The following is a 23,377-nucleotide window of genomic DNA, read 5'->3' as shown; positions in this document are numbered from 1 at the left end:
GAATACATGTAGGTAGATAAGTATTATTGCTCTCCAGACTGAGCAAGTTCAGTGCCCTCTCTTCATAGACCATAAGCTTTGGGACTCTGACCACGCTGAAGATGCCATGTGTTGCATTTGTAAAGAAAATATAGTTTAAGAACAGCATTAAAACACTAAATCAACCCAAACTGTGTTCAAATTCAACAAATATATACCAAATGTGTGAAAAATATTTTATTTTCCTGAAGATCAATAACTCTCTTTCCTCATTTTACAGAGACTGAAACTGAAAGTGCACCACCTCCACCAGGTTAGTGTAAAGTGCTGATTTGTGCTCTGACATTAACAACAATTGCATGAGACTAAGATACTGCATAGCTATAACATGATATGTGTTCACTGTTTTTTTGAAAGTGAGAAGAAAGTAAGAAAAGTAAGAAAGCCTGCCCAAATAAGTTATTTTCACTTCGCTTTGCCTGTATGATGTTTTTTCAGACTCAGTTTTGGGTTCTGAGGGACCTGATGTTTGCATAATGATGCAAATGTCCTTCAGGTCACAGGAAAATGATGGCCACTTTAATTGTGTGGCTAAATTATGCTGTATTCGTGAATGCTGAACAGTATCTAATTACCAAGATATTCCCTTTCATTTCTCCTCAAAGGCACACAGTGAGTAAAGTTGACAGAATCAACATGGGATACATTTTACCTAAATTTAGATATCTGAAAACTGGGTATCTTAGATGTCTAAGTTGTTCAATGGTACTCCAGCTATAACCAATGGAGCAGACCTTGGGTCATACATGATCATCCAATGAGCATTTCCTGGACAATCTATCTAAAATATCACTGAAAGTCTATGTGTAGGTAATTGCCCTGAGAGTTTTAGTTGTCTGGATAGGAGTGGGCAAATAACTTCCAAGATGCCAAAGTTAGGTGGGGTGAAACTAATTTATTAAGAAGTAAGCCTTCAGGTAAAGCTGAACCTCTGTACAAAATGGTTACCTTTTTTTTTTTAGTCAGGGCTGGAAAGGCAGGTAAGCCTTTGTCTTACGGGTTTTGATTTGCATTGGGTAACTTGAGTTATATTCTCAGATGATGTTTAATAAAATTATACATTATGCATGTCTAACTTAACAATTTGATGAGTTTTATTCTCTGTGTGGCAACTTAAACATCAATATCAAACAGAATGAATACTCTCCAGGTATTAAACCTTCATTTACTTACCGTCTTGCGAACCGGCATTTTACCAGGCTGATTAAAGACAGTTTTGCTTAAATGATGCACACTTTCATTAAAAAATGCTGAAGTCTGAAGACAATAGTATCATTTGTCACAATATATGATTTTTATGCGAAGATTAACTCTTTCATATTGCATATATTTGTAAGGAAAGTTAATTGATGTTTCATTCATAATAGTTGTGTTTTATTTAACTGTAAAATTTGTACAGTTGATGATAAGTAATTTATTTCAAAATACTCACCTGGAGTTTCTTATTTGGTGTACCTTGTACTTAAATTCATGTTCTTCACCAAACTTTTAAGAAGAACTGAAATAAGAAACTGCTTTTTGTGGACAGGAAGGAATAGCATCTCTGAAGCGTTATATTAAAAACATCTATTAACATTTTAAAAAAAACATCATCTTCTTGTTTCTATTTAAATAAACAGGATTGAATATGAAATAAGTATTATAAGCTCCTTCTTTTCCCCCGTATCTATAGCTCTTCTGTAAAACAAATAGGGTGTCAGTAGGCCTTACTGTTAGGCACAGGCCAAACTGGGATATTTTTCAGCTAGAAGAACCAGTCACTTCTCCTAGCCTCTTTCTGCCTGACTCAAGATGCTGTCATCTTGGATTAACAAGTGCTATCACAGAACGAGGGAAGTTGGTTGTTCAAGAATCCAAATGTTACAACATATAAATAGTTTATTGGATGTAATCAGCATCTTAAACTATACCACTAAATTTTTGGGAAGCCATTGTAAGAACCCCTTCTAGATCTCAATGTCAAGCACTCGTGTTGGTATACTTAGTACTGATCAGGTTTTCAAATGGGATTTAGACATGCTACCACCTGCCAAGATCAGTGAGTTCTCCTCATCCTAGATCCTAGCAAGAAAGGAGATTTACAGTAGTTAAACTCCCATTAAAAAGGAACAGGTTTGACCATCTGGCCAAGATGGACATCCTGACAACTGGAGCCTGGAAATTTAAGGAATCCAGACGGAAGCATCTGGGAGTCTGTCATGCTTCCAGAATATAGACTTGTCTTCCAAATTTCAAGTTTCATTTTCATAGTTACCATGTCTATGCACATGTGAAAAAGAAATCAGGATAATCATTATATCCACTGGCTGCTGCAGGTGTTTCCTGCATGGTACAGAAGTTATCTTAGCTCCATTTTGACAAAGTTAATCTATTGACCTTTTATCAGACAGTTGACAAGTAAGTTTGTCACTGAAATTAATTTTTCACAGGCAATAGACTATTGAGTGTTTGTACCCTTAAGACAGGACAATTCATACGATTTTACAAGTTTCTAACTGTATTTGCATGCCAACTGAACGAGACAAGAAACCAAAGAGAATAGGAATCCTATCAAATCCTGGAACAGAGAAAGCACATAATTTTTTTTTTTGATGAAACTACAGTCCAAGTATTCTCATACATGTGACATCAAAGATAAGTCACATTCACTTTTCTTGGAGTAGAGGGCAAGCTGGCAAATCTTTTGATGAAGAAAACTAAAAACAAATAGCCTAGAAAAAATGATGATGACAATGAAGGTGATGATAAAGAATTAAGAACACCCCCAATACACTGTCTCTGTGCTGTACTTCTTCTGAATAGAGGCACTATTCACAAAGGCTTGTGGTGACAGGACAAAGGGGAACAGGTATAAACTGGGCAGATTTAGGCTTGATATAAGGAAGAATTTCTTCACCATGAGAATGGTGAGACACTGGAACAAGTTGCCCAGGGAAGTTGTGGCTGCCCCATGCCTGGAAGTCTTCAAGGCCAGGTCGGATGGGGCTTTGGGCAGCCTGGTCTGGTGGGAGGTGTCCCTGCCCATGGGAGGAGGGTTGGAACTAGAAGAACTTTAAGTTTCCTTCCAACCCAAACTGTTCTATGATTCTATGATTCTATGATTCTATGATTCTATGATTCTATGATTCTATGATTCTATGAAGCATAAACTGATTAAAATGATAGAGCTCAGGACACCATCAATATTTGGCAGTCTCTCATGGCTGATCTAAGTCCATTCAAATTAACAGTTCTATGTAACTCATTTCAAAGTCTTTGTAAAAAACTCAAGAGCAAAAGACTAACAATTACTAGTTATAAAACCCTAGTATTTTTCTTCTACTGATTAGAGGAACACCAAGCTAATACAACTCTTTCAAAACACAGAAAATATATTGTTATGCAAAGAGCTGCAAAATGCTTTGAGGGGTTGCAACTGTATATTACATAAACAAGTGTATCAATAATTCTTTAATTTTGGTTTTTCACTACTAGCAGAACATAGAATATTGCTTTATTTTTTAATGCTGCGTAAGTTTTTCTTTTTGCCTTAAGATCCTCTCAAAACTATACTTGTACTTCCTACACAGAACAAAAGCCAGCACAGGATGGTGAAACTGGAAAGGGTAAAGGTGAGTCTGGAATCATATTTTTAAAATGGGCATTAAAAAGAATATTTGTAAATGCTGTTCTGATGCTGGATTGCTTGAGCTTTAGTTCATAATTTGGGTGCCAAATTTCAGAAGTGTGATTTGAATCTTCCTGAATGCTTTTCATGCATGACTTACCCAACACAAGGAAATTATGATAACATACAAGCATCTTCAAAAATTCTGCAAACAAGACTGACACTTGAGCAACAGTATTTATACAGACTGTTTAATTAATAGATTAAATTCCAAGTGATTTGCATGAGCAGAAAGCCATGCTTAAGAGAGCCTGGATGTTGACATTGACCAAGCTTGCTAAAACCCAGACACTATGCATATCAATAGTTTTTAGATAAAGTAGACAATCTGCTGTCATTCTAAGCTATTTCCATTCTACCATAGAAACTTGGTGTTGCACGTTTTGCCTTTCAGCAAAGTCCAATAGATTTTTTTGTCTGAACAAGGACATCACCTATTCATTTTTCTGTCCTCATTGGGCGTCCAGCAGCTGAACTCATTATCAGTTCTGAAAAACGTCTTTTGAGGACAGTATGCTGTGAACAGACACATAACTGTTCCACTAGCAATGCATGTAAAATCCAGCTCATTTTTAATATACATTTTTGAGCTGCTATTAGACTTCAGCTCTGTTGATAATTCTTCTTGTTATGAAGATACGTTTTGAAGGAACTGGGCCAAATTCTGCTCCTTTTTGTACTCCTTGCCGAAGTGGAATACAAACAGCTCATCACTTATTTTGAAATGAATAATCTTTTTTTGTTGTTTCTCGTTCTGATAAAAGGCTAATCAAGACCAAAATATACTTACAACTGCTAGCTTTTCATTCAGCGTGGTTTCACTTTTTCATGGCAGATCAAGAATGGCTTGCTGGAATATGCATTCTGTCTTTCAGTCTCTCATAGACAAACTCTTGCCTTTTAGACAGACTGGATGCATACTTGACACTTGCAGACTTATTTGACAAAGGTGTGCATGACTGTTTTTCTCAGCAAAGTCAAAATATAAACACTGAGAGTGTGTGATTCAAGTACTCTTTTGAAAATAAAAATGCAAAACAAGAATTGAGTGCACTTTATTTTGCCAGCTGTCTTTGCACTGAGAAATTATTTTGACACACAAAATTTCATGTAAGTAATCAAATCTGTCATCTTGGCAATGGAAACACAATTCAGGAAAAATTTGCATGCCTAATGATAGGAAAAATATGAAAGTCTTGCCTGAAGCTATTCCAGTAGTTAGTTCTGCTTGCTTTAATCTTGATAAGAGAGAATTGTTTGTTCCCGAACTATATGAATGCTGTTTTCTCCACTGCTTACAAGTCTACAATTTACTCAATAAAAAAGAAAACATGGTAGGTATCTTATAAAATCCTTCGATTCTATTATCTTTGTATACATTATTATGTTTTTATTTTTAATTTAGTGAAAAACACATGTATTTCCTAAAGGGAAAAATGCTTTGGTGCTTGTGCTGTCTAGGAGGGTTTTGCTACCAACAAAATTGTTTGAGATCCTAGTACAGAAAGCATCTCCAGTTTTAGTTCATGGTGGCAGCAGCCACCTCAGTAACAATTCAAGTGAAAGTCTGGATACCAGTATGTAGAAAGAATGACGTTCTGCCATGTTCCAGTGAAATTGTCACTGCCAGACACTCAGTAGTAATTTTTTTTTTTTTTTTAATTAGGTGTAGTACAATTGTTCCTATCAGGTCCTATTTTACTACGGAATATCACCAAGTAAGGGAAAGTATACTTTCTGAGAGTGATTCTTTCATGTTTGTCTACCAGAAGAAAATGTTTAGAAGCGTGAACATAATTCACAACATGGGAAAAGGTTCCATTTTTCCAATCTGTCCAAAATCATTTACACTAGAAAATGAGCAGTTAAACAAGAATATAAGGACATAATCAGCCTTAAGAGGTTAGCTTTTGCACAAGCTATTTATAAAACTGTTTCTGTAGCTTCAGAAGTAACAGATTTGGTTACTTCCCTGAATGGGGATGAGGTGGAAAGGATCTTATGTCTGAATTCCTCAGCAATTCTACAATCAATACCTATGTGTTAGCAGTTGTGACCTCTTTATTGATAATTTATAAGAAACAGCACACTGTAGGAATCTGGGTCATCCCCTCTCTACAGCACAGTCAGGCTCTGCTGGAACCTAGCAGGTAGGAAAGTATGCTGGGTCCATAACTACAGACCAAGTGGTCCATAATGTTCACCTCATTTCTAAGATAAAGTTATTAGCAGAAGTTAGGAAGATAATGTATACTTATTTGTGTGTCTGTTTTACTGTTCTATTTCTCTTTAGTAGTCATCGTCTGTGTGAAATTCTATATTTGTGTTCCTTTATGTACACTGTAAAGTTAAGTAATAGTGGACAGTGTGATAAATTCTTTGTTATTTTGTGGTCATTTTCTGTAAATTAGTAGCTAAAAGCAGCAAAAATAAAATTTTCTTGCATAGAATAATCTTTTATAGCTTCAAAGATATCTGAAATTATGTAAAAAAAAAAGGATATATATGATTATGTGTTTTATTTTCAGGGGAAAAAATGACTCAGAGAAATCCTACCAAATTTAGTATGTTATCCCATACTCATGCAATTTAAATTCTTCTGGTTTTGTTTATAATTTTAGCATTATCTTACAGATTGAATATTGGAATAAATGTCTTCCGACTTGCTGAAATAATGATTGAAGTTTAATACCAATTTGCTCATTCCTTTTTTAGGTTACATCCAGCCATTCAGAGAGAAACTAAAATTTCTGCATGTTTTACTGATACCTTATTCTCTAGGTTCCATCCAACCATCTACTAAAATGCTTGCAAGTTTCATGCCTGTATTTTTCCAGGTTTCATTTATCCATGCATCTCTCTACTAAAACTCCCATTGCTGTATGTATGTAATTCATTTACCATTTCCAAAGCTCGAAGTCCCACTGACGAATACTTATCAGATGGGTAATTGAAGGCAACTAAATGTTAAACTCTCAGACAGGTTAAACTGTGCTCAGTAATTTCAGCATAAACCAAGATGATTCAGGCAGTCTGTTAAGTTACTCTGTATTTATTTATGTACCCTGAAGACAAAGAGTTCACTCTTCGTGGTGTTTATCTGCCTCCTGTCCTAGCCCTGGGCACTTGATCCATTGTGCAGTAGCACAGATAAATATTAGGGCACTATGAAGTCACCTGCGGCTGCAAAACTTCGTCTTTCCTCTGCATGACATTCTGCCCGCTGTATATCTCATGCCACCTCCCATGGTCTTTAGTGTGTAAGAGCAAGGAACAATATCAAAGAAAGATTAATTAGTTTACCAGCTCTGTTAGCTGATTAAATCAAGCTTGAGATGCTGCTCCAGTGGAGCCTATTCCAAAATTCCCCTAGTCAGTTCTGTAGCATCAGGCTTTTGACATTGACACATGGCTTGCAAATTTTCTTTTAAACCAGTAAAAACCAGAAAAGTGAAAGTATAAATTAATATGATTTGGCATTTCTGCAAAACATTGATTTTCTCAACAAAGTGAATGATGGCAAAATAGCAGCTTCCATTTTGCTGTGGTAGATATCAAATCAAGAGAAAGTAGAAAATAACAGCAGTTCGTATATAAATAAGTAGCTATTATTTATATTTTGACTGATTTTTCTACACTTTTGCTGTGTCAGCAGTCAGAAATTTTAATGTTCAGGTTACACTAACTGTCAGCTTTAAGAATTTTTACTTTAGCTATTTCTGAGATGTGGAGCACTATTTCCTTCTACAAGACTTTACTCCTTATGGAGTTCCAAGAAACTTCTTCCTCAGTTGACGTGATCATTTAGATACAAGAAAATAAGCATAAATATCCTACTTGTTGATGAAAATACGCCACAGATGAATAGCAGCCAAAGAATAAAAATCTCTGTAGAGTAATATATCCTAACAATCTACTGTCAAGTGAATGATTTAATTTCTTCATACCTATTTATTGCCATGCAACAGATTGCTACTCCATTAAAAGTTTAGTTGCAGAAGCAGAGTACAGTGAAATAATGATCATAGTTCTATTGCCATGTCTGCTAGTTTCGTGATTTTTGTTTTGTTCAGTATTTGTTGCTAACATAAAAAAATCATTCAGCACTTATCACAATAACATAATATTATCACAATAACAAAATATTATCATAATATATTGGTTATTGCTGTTGAACCATTTTTCATATTTGTTCAATGATCAGTTCATTTCATCCTAGAAGCCTGAGATATAAGGAATGATTAATTGATAATTACCCATTTGTCAAAACAATCCTACTGACATGTTTTGTTTTCATACTCTTTCCAGTCAATTTTCACAGTCAATTGTGCTTTCATTTTGATACTTCTGAAATGTTTGTTTGGTTTGATTTTTTTCAGCTTTGATGTTAACATTTTGTTTTAAAAATGATAGATTACCCTGGAGAAACCCCAGCGATCCTTCTGCAAAACTAATAACACCTTTTTGTTGTTTTAGTTTTTCAAATGTTTAAAGAGAATAGAAGTGAGATAGGGTGATCCTTTAATTATGTGACTATCATACACCATCACACAGGGCACATCTCATCAAATGTTTCATGCTGATTGATCTTAATCATTTTTTTCTGTCCAGAGAGAATATTCTGTACCTCTTCAAGTCATCATCAACCGCAATGGTGAATGTATTGACAAAAAGAAATGGAAGTACACTTTATAGTTCCATTAAATACAGAGAAAGATTTGCAGTGAAATTACATAGTCTTGCATTCATTTAGTTGTTATCACAATATGTTAAAACATCTGACATGACTTTATTGTTACTGTGTTTTCACTGAAATTCAACATGTCCCTATGCCATTGGATGATGCAGGTGGTAGGAACTCTTCCACTAAAAAAATTCTTTTTTTGCTCTGAATAAGAAATTATTTTTTTTCAGATAACACATTAATCCTTCACGTGTAGGCCTACCTTTTACAACTGGCATCCTCTACTCAAGGGATTGTTAAAAAGAAACTTGATGAATCATTAAAAAGGAATGAGTAAAATCTAGTGGCTCAGTAGTTAAATTCTATTAACAGACTTTCACTTACAATCCATTGGTTAAGTAAACATAAAAAATTAATACGTCCAGTATTTTAAAAAATGCAACTACATTTATATATGTTTTTTTCATAGTTATTACATTTATCCTTGAAAAAATACAAATTATAGCTTTAAGGTCAAAATCAAAGGATAATTTCAGAATTAAAATTTTATTCTAGAAGCCCAAATTTAAAACCTGAAATAAAGCTCTTTAAAAATAAGGGTTAATATTTTTCCAGTTTTTCTTCTTCAACTGTTGTTTCCTCCACTTTGAAATGTTCTCCAAATGATTTTCTGATACTGCATAAAAAAAAAAAATTATCTTTAAATCGTATATGTATTAAATCTTAAATATATCCAGTTTAATGTATCCTTTCAAATGTTACATTGGTAATTTCTTTTTTTTTTACAATTAAGCTTTTAAGATACTAAGGTTTTTTTGCATATTTTTGTAAGAAACTGGTATCTCTGAAGTTTCTAGTCAACATCTAAACTTCAAACAGGTGTAGGAGGCACTTGTGAAGATGGTCTTTACCTTATTCTGGTTTTCTAATAATTATGATTACAATATATCAGGTTTAACATCAGTTTCATGTGTTTTCTGGCTTTGGATTTGTGTAAATACATACCTCAATAAACTCCATGAGATTAACCATTTTAAAATACCTGTATAATAATTGATCATAGTAATTAAATACTTTATGATGGTCAACTTTTAGTGTGATTAAATGGAAAATGAAGTGTGATTATAATAATTCTGTCCTTATTTTAGATTATTCTTCTATCATATGGAAAAAAAATGAATTGCTTATTCCTTGCACTTTAAATTAACATTCTAATACAGAAATTACAAATTATAAATACAGGTGACTATTTTTAAATGTTGCTTATCATGATTTGATGATGCTGAATGCATATATGGTGCACATTTTAATTGCAGACACGGACATCAGAGAAATGGCATCTTCCTCAGGTCAGATATGTGATTGACCATGATTTCATTGTGGCTTTTTTGTATTTACTGTGGATTACATCTCTAACAAACAGAACCACTCAGCAGCTTTCATATAAACTCATGATTTAATAATAGATCACAGTCCACATCTCATTTTTCTTTTACTTGCTTGAAACATTAAGGTTTACCATTTCAGCTTCTGAATTACACAAAGCTTTCTTCATCAGTTTGAAGCTTCCATTGTGAATGCTCCTGACTATTATGATTTCTTTCCCTTTCTTTTGCAGGTTTTACATTTTCACATAGTTGTTTTAAAGCAGATGATCATCTGTGGTTTCATTTTCTTTATGCGCTTTTTCATTTGTATATCTTTTCACAGATGAAGATGACACTTCAGTTAGTACTCCACCAGCAGGTTAGGACTGTGATAGTGCTTTGTGTGTGTGTATGTATGTATGTATTTTTCTCTTGACTATTAATGAAGAAAGAATCCAAACCATTGGACTGAACTCAAAGCGTACTAATCAGAGATGTAGTTTTTTGAAATGCCCTCCATTAAATTAATCTCTATTCAGAAGACCTTAATACCATATAAGTTCCTTTCCTGTCCTGCTTTTAGGTCTTTGGTAGAGCTGTAAAAGTAAGATTGTAAGGTAAAATATTGGTTAGCAGCTCCCAATATCTTTTCCTGTCAATAAACACAGAACGCATCTTCAGTATTAGTCTTGAGAGCAAATTCCAGAATTACAAATAAAACAAATGCTTTATGAGTTCAAAACAGGTTTCTCTGCATAATTCTGTCACCTTACCTTGGGCCATATGACCTACAAAGTATTTTGAATGTCCTACTCCAAGCCACTGCTGCCAACTTGGCAGACAAAACACCTTGGTTATTGGCAGTGAAAGAAAAGCAACACCACAGGGATCCATCATGTCACATGTGACATGGCCAAAATTTCTCCATTGCTTCCTTAATATGATTTAAAAAAATAAATTGTGAATGAAATAGGGATTTTGAACAGTAGAAAATTCTTTGCAGTGTGTCAAATGAAAAACATGATCTTAATTATATTCACTGCTCCAAATGATTGCATTTTCTTAATTTCTCCCAAAAGAATTTGTATTATTAATTTCGGGCTGAATGCTATCTGTAAAGTCAGTAGCAGTATCTTTATTTAGAGTACTATAGAAACATATTGTTAAAAGCTAAATGTATAAATAAAATGGCCTAAAAATTAAAATAGCCTAAAAATTAAAGACTAAAATTTAATTTTAACTATTTGTCATTATTTTGCTCAACCTATATAAATAAATAGACTATTTAATTTCTTTAGGTACCATCCCGTAAGATAAATAATAAACAACATAAAGTCATCTGTTATCTAGAACTGCACAAATTATGAAGAAAACACCCACTTCACAGAACCCTTCTAAATATGAACTACTAAAAAGGAAATCTTGAATGAAAACTAAACTAAATTAATTTAGGTTTTCAGGAGAAAAGGGGGAAAGATGTCTGAATTTTTTTCACAGCTGTTCCCTTCCTTTTTCTGTTATTCAAGTAGTTTCTCATGAGATATGGTCCTAAATAACTAGTCTAATCTTCTTGCATGAAGAATCAGTCTTCCTCAAATCTCAAATATGTGAGGTCAGTTAAGCTGTGGTCTCTGAGCTGGTGTCATCTAAATTGCTCTTCCCTTTCAGATGGGATGTCTAAGCCAGCGGAAAGAAAAGATTCAGGTGAGATGCCCTGAAAAACATGATGAAACATTCCAAAATTTACATAATAAAATTATCATTAATACTTTATTTCTTTAAAATAATGTTTAATATTATTTTCATGGTTTACACAGTATCAAACTGTAACTGTTGAAGTGCTTTTAATTACTTGAGCAAATAGGTTTCTAGCAGCTAAATGAGGAGTGAGAGAAGGCTCTGCTGCACAAGACAGGGCATGTATCACTATTTTACACATACATACATACCTATCTATCTATATCTATTTCTATATAGATAGATACACAGCTATTCCCTTCCTCCTCAGTCTACAGGGTGACAGTGGCTTACCTGAATCTCAAACACCGACCTCAGGAAACTGTAGGAGAATGGCTTCTTCTCACAGCTCAAAGGACAGTGGGGAAAACTTAGCAAAGTCATAACCTCTTTCTTCCTACCCTGGCAGGTAACGCATACTACACCCACTTTTGTGGTTTCAGGATTTGCAGCCTCTGGAACAAAATGAGCAGCAAGTACTTCAACCATGGTTATTGACCTGGCATAGCCATCTATGCCAGCCCCTGAGCCAACGTCAAACCCACGTTTTGTTCTGTTTGTTTAATAAACAGGAAAATGCTAATATCTAAAGGTGATGATAATATTTAGGTGTTATTTTATGTGATACTGAATTAATGACTTTATGTAAGCTTCTTCCATTTATTAATATCCTTTTTCCATTTCATCCCGTGGCGCGTTGGGTTTGTTTTTACATGTGACCGGGTCCTGTACCAAGCATTGATACATCATTCTGTTCACATCAGTAACTGTTACTTGTTCTTACGTTGTTTCCATACACTAGCATGTTATACTGGCATTATCTAAACATCTAGAGCATAAAAAGAGTATATATAGATGTGTATCTATATATACACATTTGTATTCATGTATGTCTGTGTATATATTTTCATATATGTGTATATACATGTGTGTATATACATGAATGTCTTTACTGATAAGAAATATTGTACAAGCAGGCATTTACAGAGGTGTCAGGCATATCATCCATAATCCACTGAAAGATTGAAAGGCAAAGATCTTACCGAAAAGCTATCTAGTATTTTTATACCATTTTAAAATTCCTGGCAGACTTTAGGGCAGTAAAAACAGTTTGGTTGCATTTTCCCCAATGAGTTATGTTGCATTAGTGAGTAACAGAAACTTTCATGAGTTAAAAAGGTTCCCACAGCAGTCATCTCTACATAGTGGAAAGACAATTCCGATGTCTGGCAAATGAGTTTCTGCAGAAGACACTGAGCAGGGAAAGGAACTTTTAATTTCAAGACCAGGGTTTGGCTAAGTGAGAACTGTTGTGTGACTGGATCCTCGTTTTTGCTATTCAAGAAACCAAAACTGAAAGAGCATTGGATACACTATAAAAAGCCACCTTCACTTCTGAAACAAATAAAAGTTCAAGGGGATCAAGGGAGATGCACTTCTGATTTGAAAGCAACAGATGGCTTTGTTAATTATAGCTGTACAATTCCACATTTGCTCTGCTCTTCAGTATTCAGTAGAGTACTGGCTTTACTCAGTTTTCTCTATGCACTGGCAATAACTTCTCAAAAAAAGGATATGTGGCAGTTGGACTCTGCAAGTTCTCACATGGAACATGAGGCATATGCTTTGCGTCTCTGCAGAAAGGGAGTAGGTAACAGACAAATGCTCACTGCCTTTTATCTCCTGGTCTTTTCCATTGGGAATCAGCTTTGACTGTAGTTTTGCATGTATTTACTCAAGATGTAACTGTATAGCACAAAGCCTGGGCTGCTGAGATGAGCAGAAAAGCGAGAAATGTACAGCTGTGTTGGTACAATTCTCCACCCTGGGGAGACAGCTCCCTTGCTGCTTCTTTCAGTACCGTTGCTCCTTTTCAGTCCCAAAATTCCAACTTCCAGAAGAGAAGGTACTGTGTCTGAGCATATGACACAATCATTTCCATCTGACAAACTATTTTCTGTAAAATATCAGCCAATGCACATGGCAGGATACTGTAGTGACTGATCCCCAAACTCTCTACTTTCATCATAGTAGAAGAGAACAAAGTTCAAAAGTAAGTTTCGTCCTTGCCGTATTTTGCAGACAAAGAGGTAAAACTGGCTTGTACAATTGACTGAGTTTGGGCTTGAGAAAGACCGAACAAAACTATGCATCATATGTGTTTCATTTGTGCCCATAGCCGTTTGTGTTTTCAGAACATCTCTTCTGAAAAACAAAGAGCTGACCCTTGTGCATTGCCTCTGTGAAGCACTCATGGTTGAATACTGGTACCATTCAGGTTGCTCAGTACCCGGACCTGGCTGATCAGGTTCCCCTCTCTTCCTCCCTGATAGATTCATTTTCTGTCACCATAAAGGTAGTGTTCTTACAGGAATCGTAAACAATGTGACAGACAAGCAATGGATATCAGCATGACCAAAAATGTACAAATATTTCAGGACATCTGAAAAGAGAGGTAATAGGGCTAGAGGGTTTAGTAAGTTCAGGTAAGTGCATTTTGGAGTGAGTAAACCACACTTGGATGATTGACATTTCCCTCTCTTTCTGCATCTCAGTATGGTCTCTTGGAGAAGGAGCTCCAGAAGAGGGTGAAAAACGTGATGACTCCCAAAGATCCACTTTATTCGTCGAAAAACCTCAGAGTGGTTCAGTGAGTGTTGGTAAGTGCTTAGAAGCAAAATGAAAAGCCACTCCCAGAGATACAGAGGCTGAGGCAGAGCCAGGAAAGGTATGTTCACCCCCTTCACACTTGGCTTCTGCCTTCAGCTGGAAGTGCTTCCACTGAGTTTGTTTGGACATAAACAATGAGGAGGTTCACTTCCAAACTGCACTCCTAAGCCACACTAACATGGTAAAGTAGCTGCACCTTAAGCAGGGTAGCAGCAATGGTGAGATGCTCATTACAGCCTTCTTAATCTGTCTGTTGTGTACTTGGATACACTAAGATGTGGTCTTTTTTTTTTTTTTTAAATGCAAACTGATTATTATTCTCAGTTTCTGAGTAGAAAAAGAGCATTTGGGGGGATTTGTTTGGAAAATAAACATGAGGAGTTACCTGTATTCCTCTCTGGAGTCCGTGAATGTTAGGATGGAAACTCAGCAGAGGCTGGGGAGGGGTGTTCTGAAAATTGAGCTAACTTTACTATTCTCAAATTATATTTAGAGAAGACTTTTTCCTCTCTCCTTAGATGAAAGAATTAATAATAGAAATGCATGTAGAGCTCCAAGTTTTCTTTTCCAAACTCTTGTGTATTCATGTTAAAACTGCCTGGTAGCCTGTGCTTGTTGTAAGCAAGAAAATTAAGTATTGGGAACAATTTGCCCATGACAACATTGAGCTTTGCCTCAGCTAATTTATCCTGCTTCTCAGTGTCTCAGGCTCCACACTGAGACTGGCAGAACGCTTCCAGACCCAAAATCATTAACTTCTGTAACACTGCAGTACTTTCATATTCTGTGTGACTCCACCTGACTCTTATTGTCGTGGCAGAGCCAGCACATGGAGACTGGAAGGAACAGTAGTAAAAGAAACTTGTGCAGATGTGACTGACCAGCCACATGTTTCTCAATAACTGCATTCTTGTTTCTTTTTAAAAGGTGGGAATATTACATTTATAGCCAAAGTAGAGGCCAAAGATCTTCTGCGAAAGCCAAACGTTAAGTGGTTTAAAGGAAAATGGATGGACCTGGCCAGTAAAGCTGGGAAGCACCTGCAGCTGAAAGAATCCTTTGAGCGTCACACTAAGGTGTGTCTTTGCTTTTCCTACTTACAGGGGCAAACTCCAAAGAGATCTTAAAAATCAGTTTAAGATGACAAGTAGAAATTCAAGAGCAGTAAATTCTAATTTTGGCTTCCCCACACATATTTCAGTGATGATTTCTGACTCCGCACAGGAGCAGGCTTTTCTGCTCTCCCAGCACAGGACAAGTGATAGTGGGGAAATTAAAGATTTCCATTGTGATCTCTGTGTTCCGGCCTCTTTCCGGAGTCTTTTATTCAAGTCATCCATTGTTCCTGGTTTAGGTCTGAAAGACTAATTTTTTAACTTCTGCTTTATGCAATTAATGAACAATTATGTTTGATTTTCAGATTCACACATTTGAGATGCATATCATTCAAGCTAAAGAAAACTATGCAGGGAACTATCGCTGTGAAGTATCATATAAGGACAAGTTTGATAGTTGTTCTTTTGACCTTGAAGTCACAGGTAAGATTCCACTTGTATCTGTAAAGCTTTATGAAGATTTTTCTTTTTTTCACCTTAGATGACACCCAACTTTGTTCTGAAACTTTAAATGAAGTAACACTTAGAGTGAACATTTTTAGCACGGGGCTCAAAGAATTTGCTTAAGTGTCTGTAATTGATTGTTTAAGCTAACACCTGTATAGACAGCATTTGAGACATTTATACAAAATTAGAAAACCTGGCAGCTAAAACTAATATTGAATTCAAATCAGGCTCTGGCACACAAGACAGAGAGCTGGGCTTAGGGCTATTCAGAGAGCCAGGCTTCATCTGGGAGCATCTGAGCAGAGGGATGTGGAGTGGTCATGGCTTGTCAATGATTTGCACCTTGATGAGGCATGGTATGATCATACTCCAGAAAGCAATTTCTAGCACTCTTCATCAAAATAAAGAATAGTACGATGTAGAGAGCTCTGGAGTGTCATGCCTTTGTCTATTTCTGTGTTATAAAAGGCCTTAACTCTGGCAAATGTTAACCCTTAGGCTTACCTTTTCCTTTGGGAGCAGTTCTGTCAGCAAAACTGCACACACATACCCGCACAATCACACTGAGAAAGACGGGTGTCTTCTGAAATGCCAGGGCCAGCAGCCTCTGGACAAAATAGTTCTTCACCCTCATAAATCATGTCTACTGAATGGCCTAGACCAGACTATTCTTTCATTAGCCAGGGTAGCCAGTCCCAGTAAAGGGGACATTTAAGGGCTGACTGACACCCCGAGGGGCATAGGTAGGTATGTGGTTTTGGAAGTCAGCAAGGTAGAGACCAGCCCGGCTTCTTCTGTTCACCATCTGTGCATCAGAACCGATTAATTTGATTCAGACTGGCACAAATGGGTAATTCACATAAGGAGGAATCATCCCTGCGCAGAGAATCAAAATAAGTCTTTCACTGTAGAGAAGAATGCCTCTTCCCTCTGATGCTGAGCATACCAAGAAAGTGCAAGATGCAAGGAGGAGAGAAAACGTAGGGAATGGGAAGACAAAAAGACCAGAGCCTGAATACAGGCAGGAAGGAGATCAGAGAGAAACACCACAGAGACAGTTCTCCTGTACAGAACTGCAGAAAGTAGTTTAGAGAAATGCATTAAGTAAACTTAACTTAGCACTGAACAGTCAGAATTCAGTGCCAAAGGAGCAGTAAAAACTATGGTCACTAAGCAGGAAACCAAACAGATTTTGTAAGTCAAATTACACTGATTACATAAATTACATTAATTTCAAATTACATTTTTAATTCCTGTACTACTGTTATTTCATAGAGTCTTCCCAAGCTGCTCCATCCATTGACATCAGATCTGCTTTCAAAAGAAGGTAACTTCAACGGTGATCCTATGAAGCTCCTGAGCAAAGGATGCTGGTAGCATGTACAGAACTTGCATCAATCTTGTCAGACAAATGTATCAAGTATTAAGAAAAATGTTTTTGTAAACACAGGTTAAAGAAGTGGGATTTGGGGTAGTTGGCAGTGGGTAGAATGAAATAGTTACAACACATACATAGTACTTATTATATTAAATATTCTACAGTGAAATTACGTTGTCATTGCTTTAAGAGAAGATGGAATATTTAAGGAAATTAAGTGTCTGTTTCTTCAAAGGTTTTTAAAATCATATTTTAATTCCCTAAGATATTCTACTGCATGTTTCCTGAAAATTATCAGTTATAATATGTCAGTTGAGAGTAAAAAAGTGTCATAAGGCCATTGTTACAAAAAGACTGCAACTATTATATTGCAGAGGCCGTGAGATGTGTCTGAAAACTTTTCCTTTGTCAGTTAGCTTTGTGATAAAATAGCAATTCAATCTAGTACAGATTGTGATAAAACAGTAATTTAACCCAATATAAATGTAATCTTTACTGTTCATGGATAAAATTGTTTTAGAAGGAAAAATATTCAGAATGAAAACGTTTTACAAACAGAAAATTAATGCAGTTTGTTAATTCAGACATAAAAAAATTGGTTGTAACTTAGAAGTACTTGTTTTTATTTAGAGAGATTTGATTTAAAGTGTAAATGCAAAAGATGACATTCAAGGTGCACTCCTTTCTTGAGCATATTTTTTAAAATGGCAATACCTATTGTGCCCTAGCAGATAAAGATCTGAATATATTCTGGTTTTCAAAGTAATATCTTGCATGCAAAATCTAGGATGAAATATTGGTATCATTTGACTTAACATTTGCAGGATTTTGCCATTTTTATGAATATTAAGGGCATTTCTTTTGTGCTTTATAATAAGGTATTAGTCCTTAAGGTCACATTATAGAAAGAACTGCACCGTCGCAGGTCTTTGATTCTATCTGTAAAATGTGCAATGTACTTTCTTGGTTTTTTAATCTGATTTCTCCCTTTGTTTAAAGAAAGGTTAAATCTTAAGTGCAATGCTTTGCAATCAGTATTTGACACAGCTAATGCATTGTTAAAAGCACCACCCAGCAATGCAAATCTTTGTTTCACATTTGTAGCAAAAGATCAGCACAAGCCCTTTGTTTTTATGCACATACACTATGGAAATGAAAAACAAAGCTGCTCGTGTTGACTAGTTTACATTTATTTGTGTTACTGAAACCTAACACAAATCTCGGCAAATTTATGTATGCAGTTACAAAAATTTGTCATCAAAGTACAATAACAAGCAATACAAACCTTTGTGTTATTTTTCACAAGCGCCTAAGGAAACGTAATTTGTGTGAAAAAGAATACAAGTTTGTGTTGATTTTATACCATTATTTGTGTGTCCAGACAGTGTTGAGTGTATGAGATATGTAGAGCGTTTGCAATGTGTGTTGTCTAAGTCTTCCTGTATTAAACAAAGATTTGATCTTTTTCTATTAATAACAGCGGTGATGGACAAGACGATGCAGGAGAACTTGACTTTAGTGGTCTCCTGAAACGTAGGTGAGAACCAAGTGATGCAGTGAGCAGGTGTGGATTGCAAACCATTAGGTTGGCACACAGAAAGAATCAGGTCTAGCATTAATAACGTCTTAAGAATATTCTCATTTTTTTCACTGTTTCTAACTATTATTCTCATAGTATAATATACAAATGTTCAGTTAATTGTACATTTAAGTGTGCAGAAAAGAAATTTCAGATATGAGCACACTGGAACAAAAGTGAACCACAACCTAAAGAGGCCAATAACATTTAATTTATTTGCTATTTCTTTTATGTTTGCATGGAGGGTAGAGGGGGACAACTTCCTACACAGGGATGAGCAGTTCAGAAAATTGAGTCTGGTGCAACAGGCAAAATCAGAAAGGGTTGAATTTACCTTCTTGTGTATATCTTAATTTGATTTTATAAGCATCCTCATATGAAAAGTCATATATTCTGCTTTCAAAGCGTTGGTATTCATATTCATTCTCGGTAACTTTCTGTTTCAAAATATTCACACAAATGTTTGATGTTGTTTCATTCAACTTAAATATTCTGAGAAAAGCTTGGGCATATGTTTCTCTTGTTTGCCTTAAAAATCTGGGTTGTGATAGATATGCCTCTAGCTATTTCAAATCTTAAACCCAATATAGTCTTTTAATACATTAAGACAAGATAGCTAGAAATTTTTACATTTATCACAGAAATCCTATATCCCACAGAAACGAATAACAACTAACCAGAGAAAATTGGAAAAGAAAATAGATCCTTTATCTCATCTACCACTTACTCTGAAAGAGGAAAATCCAAAATGTGCATTAACTACACAAAAAGATCACAATGAGTTCAGAGTGAGGATAGAATACAAGCAACTAAAACAAACAGGACAGGATGAAGGTAAAAGTAGGCAGTAAAGGAATGACTTGAACAAATTCAAATCCACCAGGTCTTTGGTTTTTTAATCTTCTCATCCCTAATTAGGATCTTCAGTGTGACTTTTTATCATACTAATACAATTTACCGTGACAGTTCTCACGACTGCTTGTGGGGTGTTTGATTAGCAATGTGGCAGTTGCATGTAAGAGGTCTTGGTGCCTTTATGGAAAGAGAATTGTGATTTAAGAGTCATTATCACTTCACTAACAAGTAACTCACCTGTTTTATAAGATAAATGCTGTATAGCCATATAAACATAGTATACCTATTGTATGGTTAATGGGCAAAGCAAACTTAGTTTTAAACACCGTTATTTGGTATTGGTCAAATCGGTTCATCACCTCATTTCTTCAGGCACTGAAATGAAACCTTATACTTTGGAGCTTAATTGAGTAAAATTTCTAATTAAGCTCCAGTGTGGATATTAATATGTATTTTTATCAGGACAAATAAACATTTTCTTTTCAATTTTTTTCATGAGACAATGTTGCAGTGCATTCCTTATTTTTTGTATTACCAAGGAATGAGCTGGAACTTTTCACCTGTGGTGCATATACTTGAAACATGTTTTTTAAAAAAACCTAAATGCATAGAATCTATGTACTGCCTATTTTCTAATTTCGTGCTGGTCTTGCAGGAAGACAGACCAGTTCTAATCTCAGTAAGCAACACTGTGACTGGTTACGCTTCATCAATACAAAGATCAATAATGGCACGAAATTATAAAAGGCACAAGAACTCAAAACCACTCAAACATTTAGGTCCCTTTTTTTAAAAAAAATAATACATCTTTCAATGAAATGCACATTTTCGGGGAAAAGATCTGGAAGTGATTTTGTGGGGAGGTCACTCTGCTTAGGAAATACTAAGCATTGTTTGCCCACCACCTACAGTTGTGGTCTCAAAACAAATTTGGTTTGCTGCAAGTGTCAAAATTTGTTCTCCAGTTAATCAAAAGGAAAATGTAGTCTGGAATTAATTACTTCAAGCTGGTTGAAAATCAGGATACTATAACTATCCTCATTCTCAACTACCATGTGATATAAAGGGGTATATTATCTCAGTTCCTATGGAGTTTACCTCTCCTCAGCACAAACAGGGCTTGCATGGCCAGAGGCCAGCCCTGAGAGAGGGAAATGCCACCCCATGGGGTGTGTCAGCTTTTACATATGTTCGCAAGCTGATCTTGGCTTGCCACCATGCAAAAGGGATGTCACTGAAATGCCACTGTTCGCTGTACATACTCATCCTCCAGGAAGCATGAACACAGATAGAAGCAAAAGGAACGAAACGTAAAAGTACATACCTGAGATTATCTAACAATAATTCTAAGATAACAATGTAAGTATTTCAAAGATTGCTCAGTAAGGAGCTTTCTTCTTTTTTTTTTTTAAAAAAAATAAGACTGGCTACTTATGAAAATAAATAAACCTCATGCATTAAAATAGTAAAGTGGTTTTCCAAAATTCCTCATCAAACCATGCAGAGATTCTCAGGGACCCACAGTGCCATTTCTGTGTATGTTAAATAAAACTCTCTATCAGACTTGTTAGAGCTCAGCTCTAACAGTGTCTCACTCCAAAACTCAGTCTTTTTTATTTCTCAAACGTTTATTTTCTCACTCTGTTCTCAAAAATACTGATTTTATTAGGCCATAAAGAAAAAATCAGAATGATCCTGGGCTAATCTTAATTAATTTACTGGAAAAAATATTTAGATTTCTAGTCCAATTCCTGGATTTTTCTATCAGTTCACTTTTTTGAGCAAAGCTTTCTATCTCAAAAATTATAATTTTGTTTATGATGTTTCTGTTGCTCTCTCCTTTAATGGCTGCCATTGTGAAAATAATCGTAGTTCTCTTTATTGGTTGTCTTAGCCAGGAGTTGCAGATAACAAATACAGTATTGAAACTTCTGTGCAAAGGTGATGCTAGTCACAGAGGCCTCTGAAAACACTTCTTGCTCTTAAGATTGAGATAAACATGGAATCCAAAATATCCATCTCGCAAGTCCAAGCTGATGTGGAAATCTTAAGTTCCTATGCAACTTTAAGTAACTCTGAGGAATGCTAGTGTAACTACAAAGCGATCCAGATTTCCTTGGATTTCAGTGTTCTTTCATTGGTCACCCCTAGTAGCTGTTACAGGGACCCAGGATTTGAAAGCATTTTTACATAATTATGAAATGTATAGACTAGACTTAAATCTCAGTGGTGCCATCATAAATAGTAACTGATGCCACTCAGATTCCAACAGATAAAACAGATTTAAGTGGGATTAGCCCATATGCTATTGAAGTACTACACTTTCAAACTGTATTTTTGTAAAATAATGAAGCAATATAAAAGCAGTCATAACTGTTTACATCAGTAAAGGCCAAATTAAAGTTTATATCCAAATTCTACCCTGAAGAAGTGTAAAATAAGGTGTGAATGTCATTCTGAGGTGTTCCACTCGTATTGAGTGAAATAAATAAATTATTATGGCCTTCAAATTTTTATCAAAACATTTCTAAACTCATCACAGATTCAGCTTCATACTTTTTTTATGCTGTGATAAAGCTTCACTAACTCTTCTCCCATAATTCTATTTTGCTACTGTTAGGGAGGTTAAACAGCAAGAGGAAGAACCTGAGGTAGATGTGTGGGAACTCCTGAAGAATGCGAATCCCAGTGAATATGAGAAGATTGCTTTTCAGTATGGTATTACTGACTTGAGAGGCATGTTAAAGCGCCTGAAGCGCATGCGCAGGGAAGTGAAGAAGAGTGCAGGTATGAATAAGCCAGAATATTCTTATGTTTGACAGTCAAACATAAGCATCCACTCTAAAAACTCACTCTTGTTTCTTTTCAATGTAAGGAGACTTGCTAACTACAACTCAAGCCTTATTACCACAAGGAGTTAATCAGAAGAAGGCTCTGTCCCACTGTGATTAGTGTAAGCAGCCTATCCCATTCCGTGTTTACCAAGAGCATTCCTCTTGGGAACAATAGTTCCAACTGGAGCAAAGTCCTCTGGAAAGGTGTTACATGACCAAAAAATATGGAAATTCGACCTTGTGTTGTCATTAACATCTTCTGCTCTAAAATGCAGTCACTCCAAATAAATCTTTCACTCTTTGTAATTTCATTTTGCATTTAATTTGACATTCCTCTGAAATTTCACTGGTACAAGAAACCCTGCACCCTGCACTGGGTGAGGACATTCAGGCCTGTCTTTCCCCACCTATCCTACTAAATAGTACAATTGATGTAATACATAAATAAATGTAGATATGTGTTTATATGTATGTGTGTATATATGTGTATATAAAATATATGTATATGTTGCATAATACATATTCACACATACAAACACACACATAAATACAACACTCTATCCATTACACTATAGTGGCATTTGCTTGTTCCTGGAGAGCACTTCAGAACTGGATGCAATATATACATCTGCTGTTCCACTTGTTTCCTGGAGGAGTCCCTTTGTGTAGGTAAAATCCTCCAGCAATCCAGCTGTAATCCAGCTGCCTGACATATGCTCTCGCCTCATCAATTACCTCCCATTATAACATGTGTAATGTTACTACACATTAATTTTTTTTGTATATTTTTCATTTGCCATTATATCTTATCCCAGCCACAGTTGAAGGAGGGAACAATGGAGTCAATGGGCTTTGGCTAAGCCATTCGGACAGTTTCTGTATCCAGTGGAGCACTTTAAAGATTCAAAGCTCAAGGAAACTCCTCTCCTTCTCCCAAGAGTCTGGTGTAGGTCTAGAAGTATGGGCAGGAATCGCATGGTTGTCAGGAAGAACTGCTCCCTGCCC

The 23,377-nt window shown here is 35.7% G+C and overlaps 1 protein-coding gene across 5 annotated transcripts in view; it reads left to right on the top strand.

Annotated features, from left to right (window-relative positions):
• MYBPC1 (myosin binding protein C1) overlaps positions 1-23,377 on the top strand; it is a 114,573-nt gene that overhangs the window by 55,358 nt on the left and 35,838 nt on the right. For 4 of the 5 annotated variants that reach the window (XM_054079914.1, XM_054079899.1, XM_009560519.2 and 1 more), the window contains 8 exons: positions 260-292; positions 3,609-3,650; positions 14,050-14,154; positions 15,092-15,240; positions 15,585-15,702; positions 17,002-17,053; positions 18,585-18,641; positions 22,159-22,325. In XM_054079914.1, the coding sequence (XP_053935889.1) occupies positions 15,175-15,240; positions 15,585-15,702; positions 17,002-17,053; positions 18,585-18,641; positions 22,159-22,325 (460 nt within the window). In that variant the 5' untranslated portion in view covers positions 260-292; positions 3,609-3,650; positions 14,050-14,154; positions 15,092-15,174. Of the gene's footprint in view, positions 1-259; positions 293-3,608; positions 3,651-10,112; positions 10,137-11,425; positions 11,462-14,049; positions 14,155-15,091; positions 15,241-15,584; positions 15,703-17,001; positions 17,054-18,584; positions 18,642-22,158; positions 22,326-23,377 lie in introns of those variants that run through there. The other variant, XM_054079891.1, reaches the window with a different exon arrangement.

The sequence above is a fragment of the Cuculus canorus genome, chromosome 1 (genome assembly GCF_017976375.1).
Source record: "Cuculus canorus isolate bCucCan1 chromosome 1, bCucCan1.pri, whole genome shotgun sequence".
In the NCBI taxonomy this organism is placed as follows: Eukaryota; Metazoa; Chordata; class Aves; order Cuculiformes; family Cuculidae; genus Cuculus; species Cuculus canorus.
The sequence above is the reverse complement of the archived record's forward strand: the minus strand, read 5'-3'. Positions and strand labels throughout refer to the sequence as shown.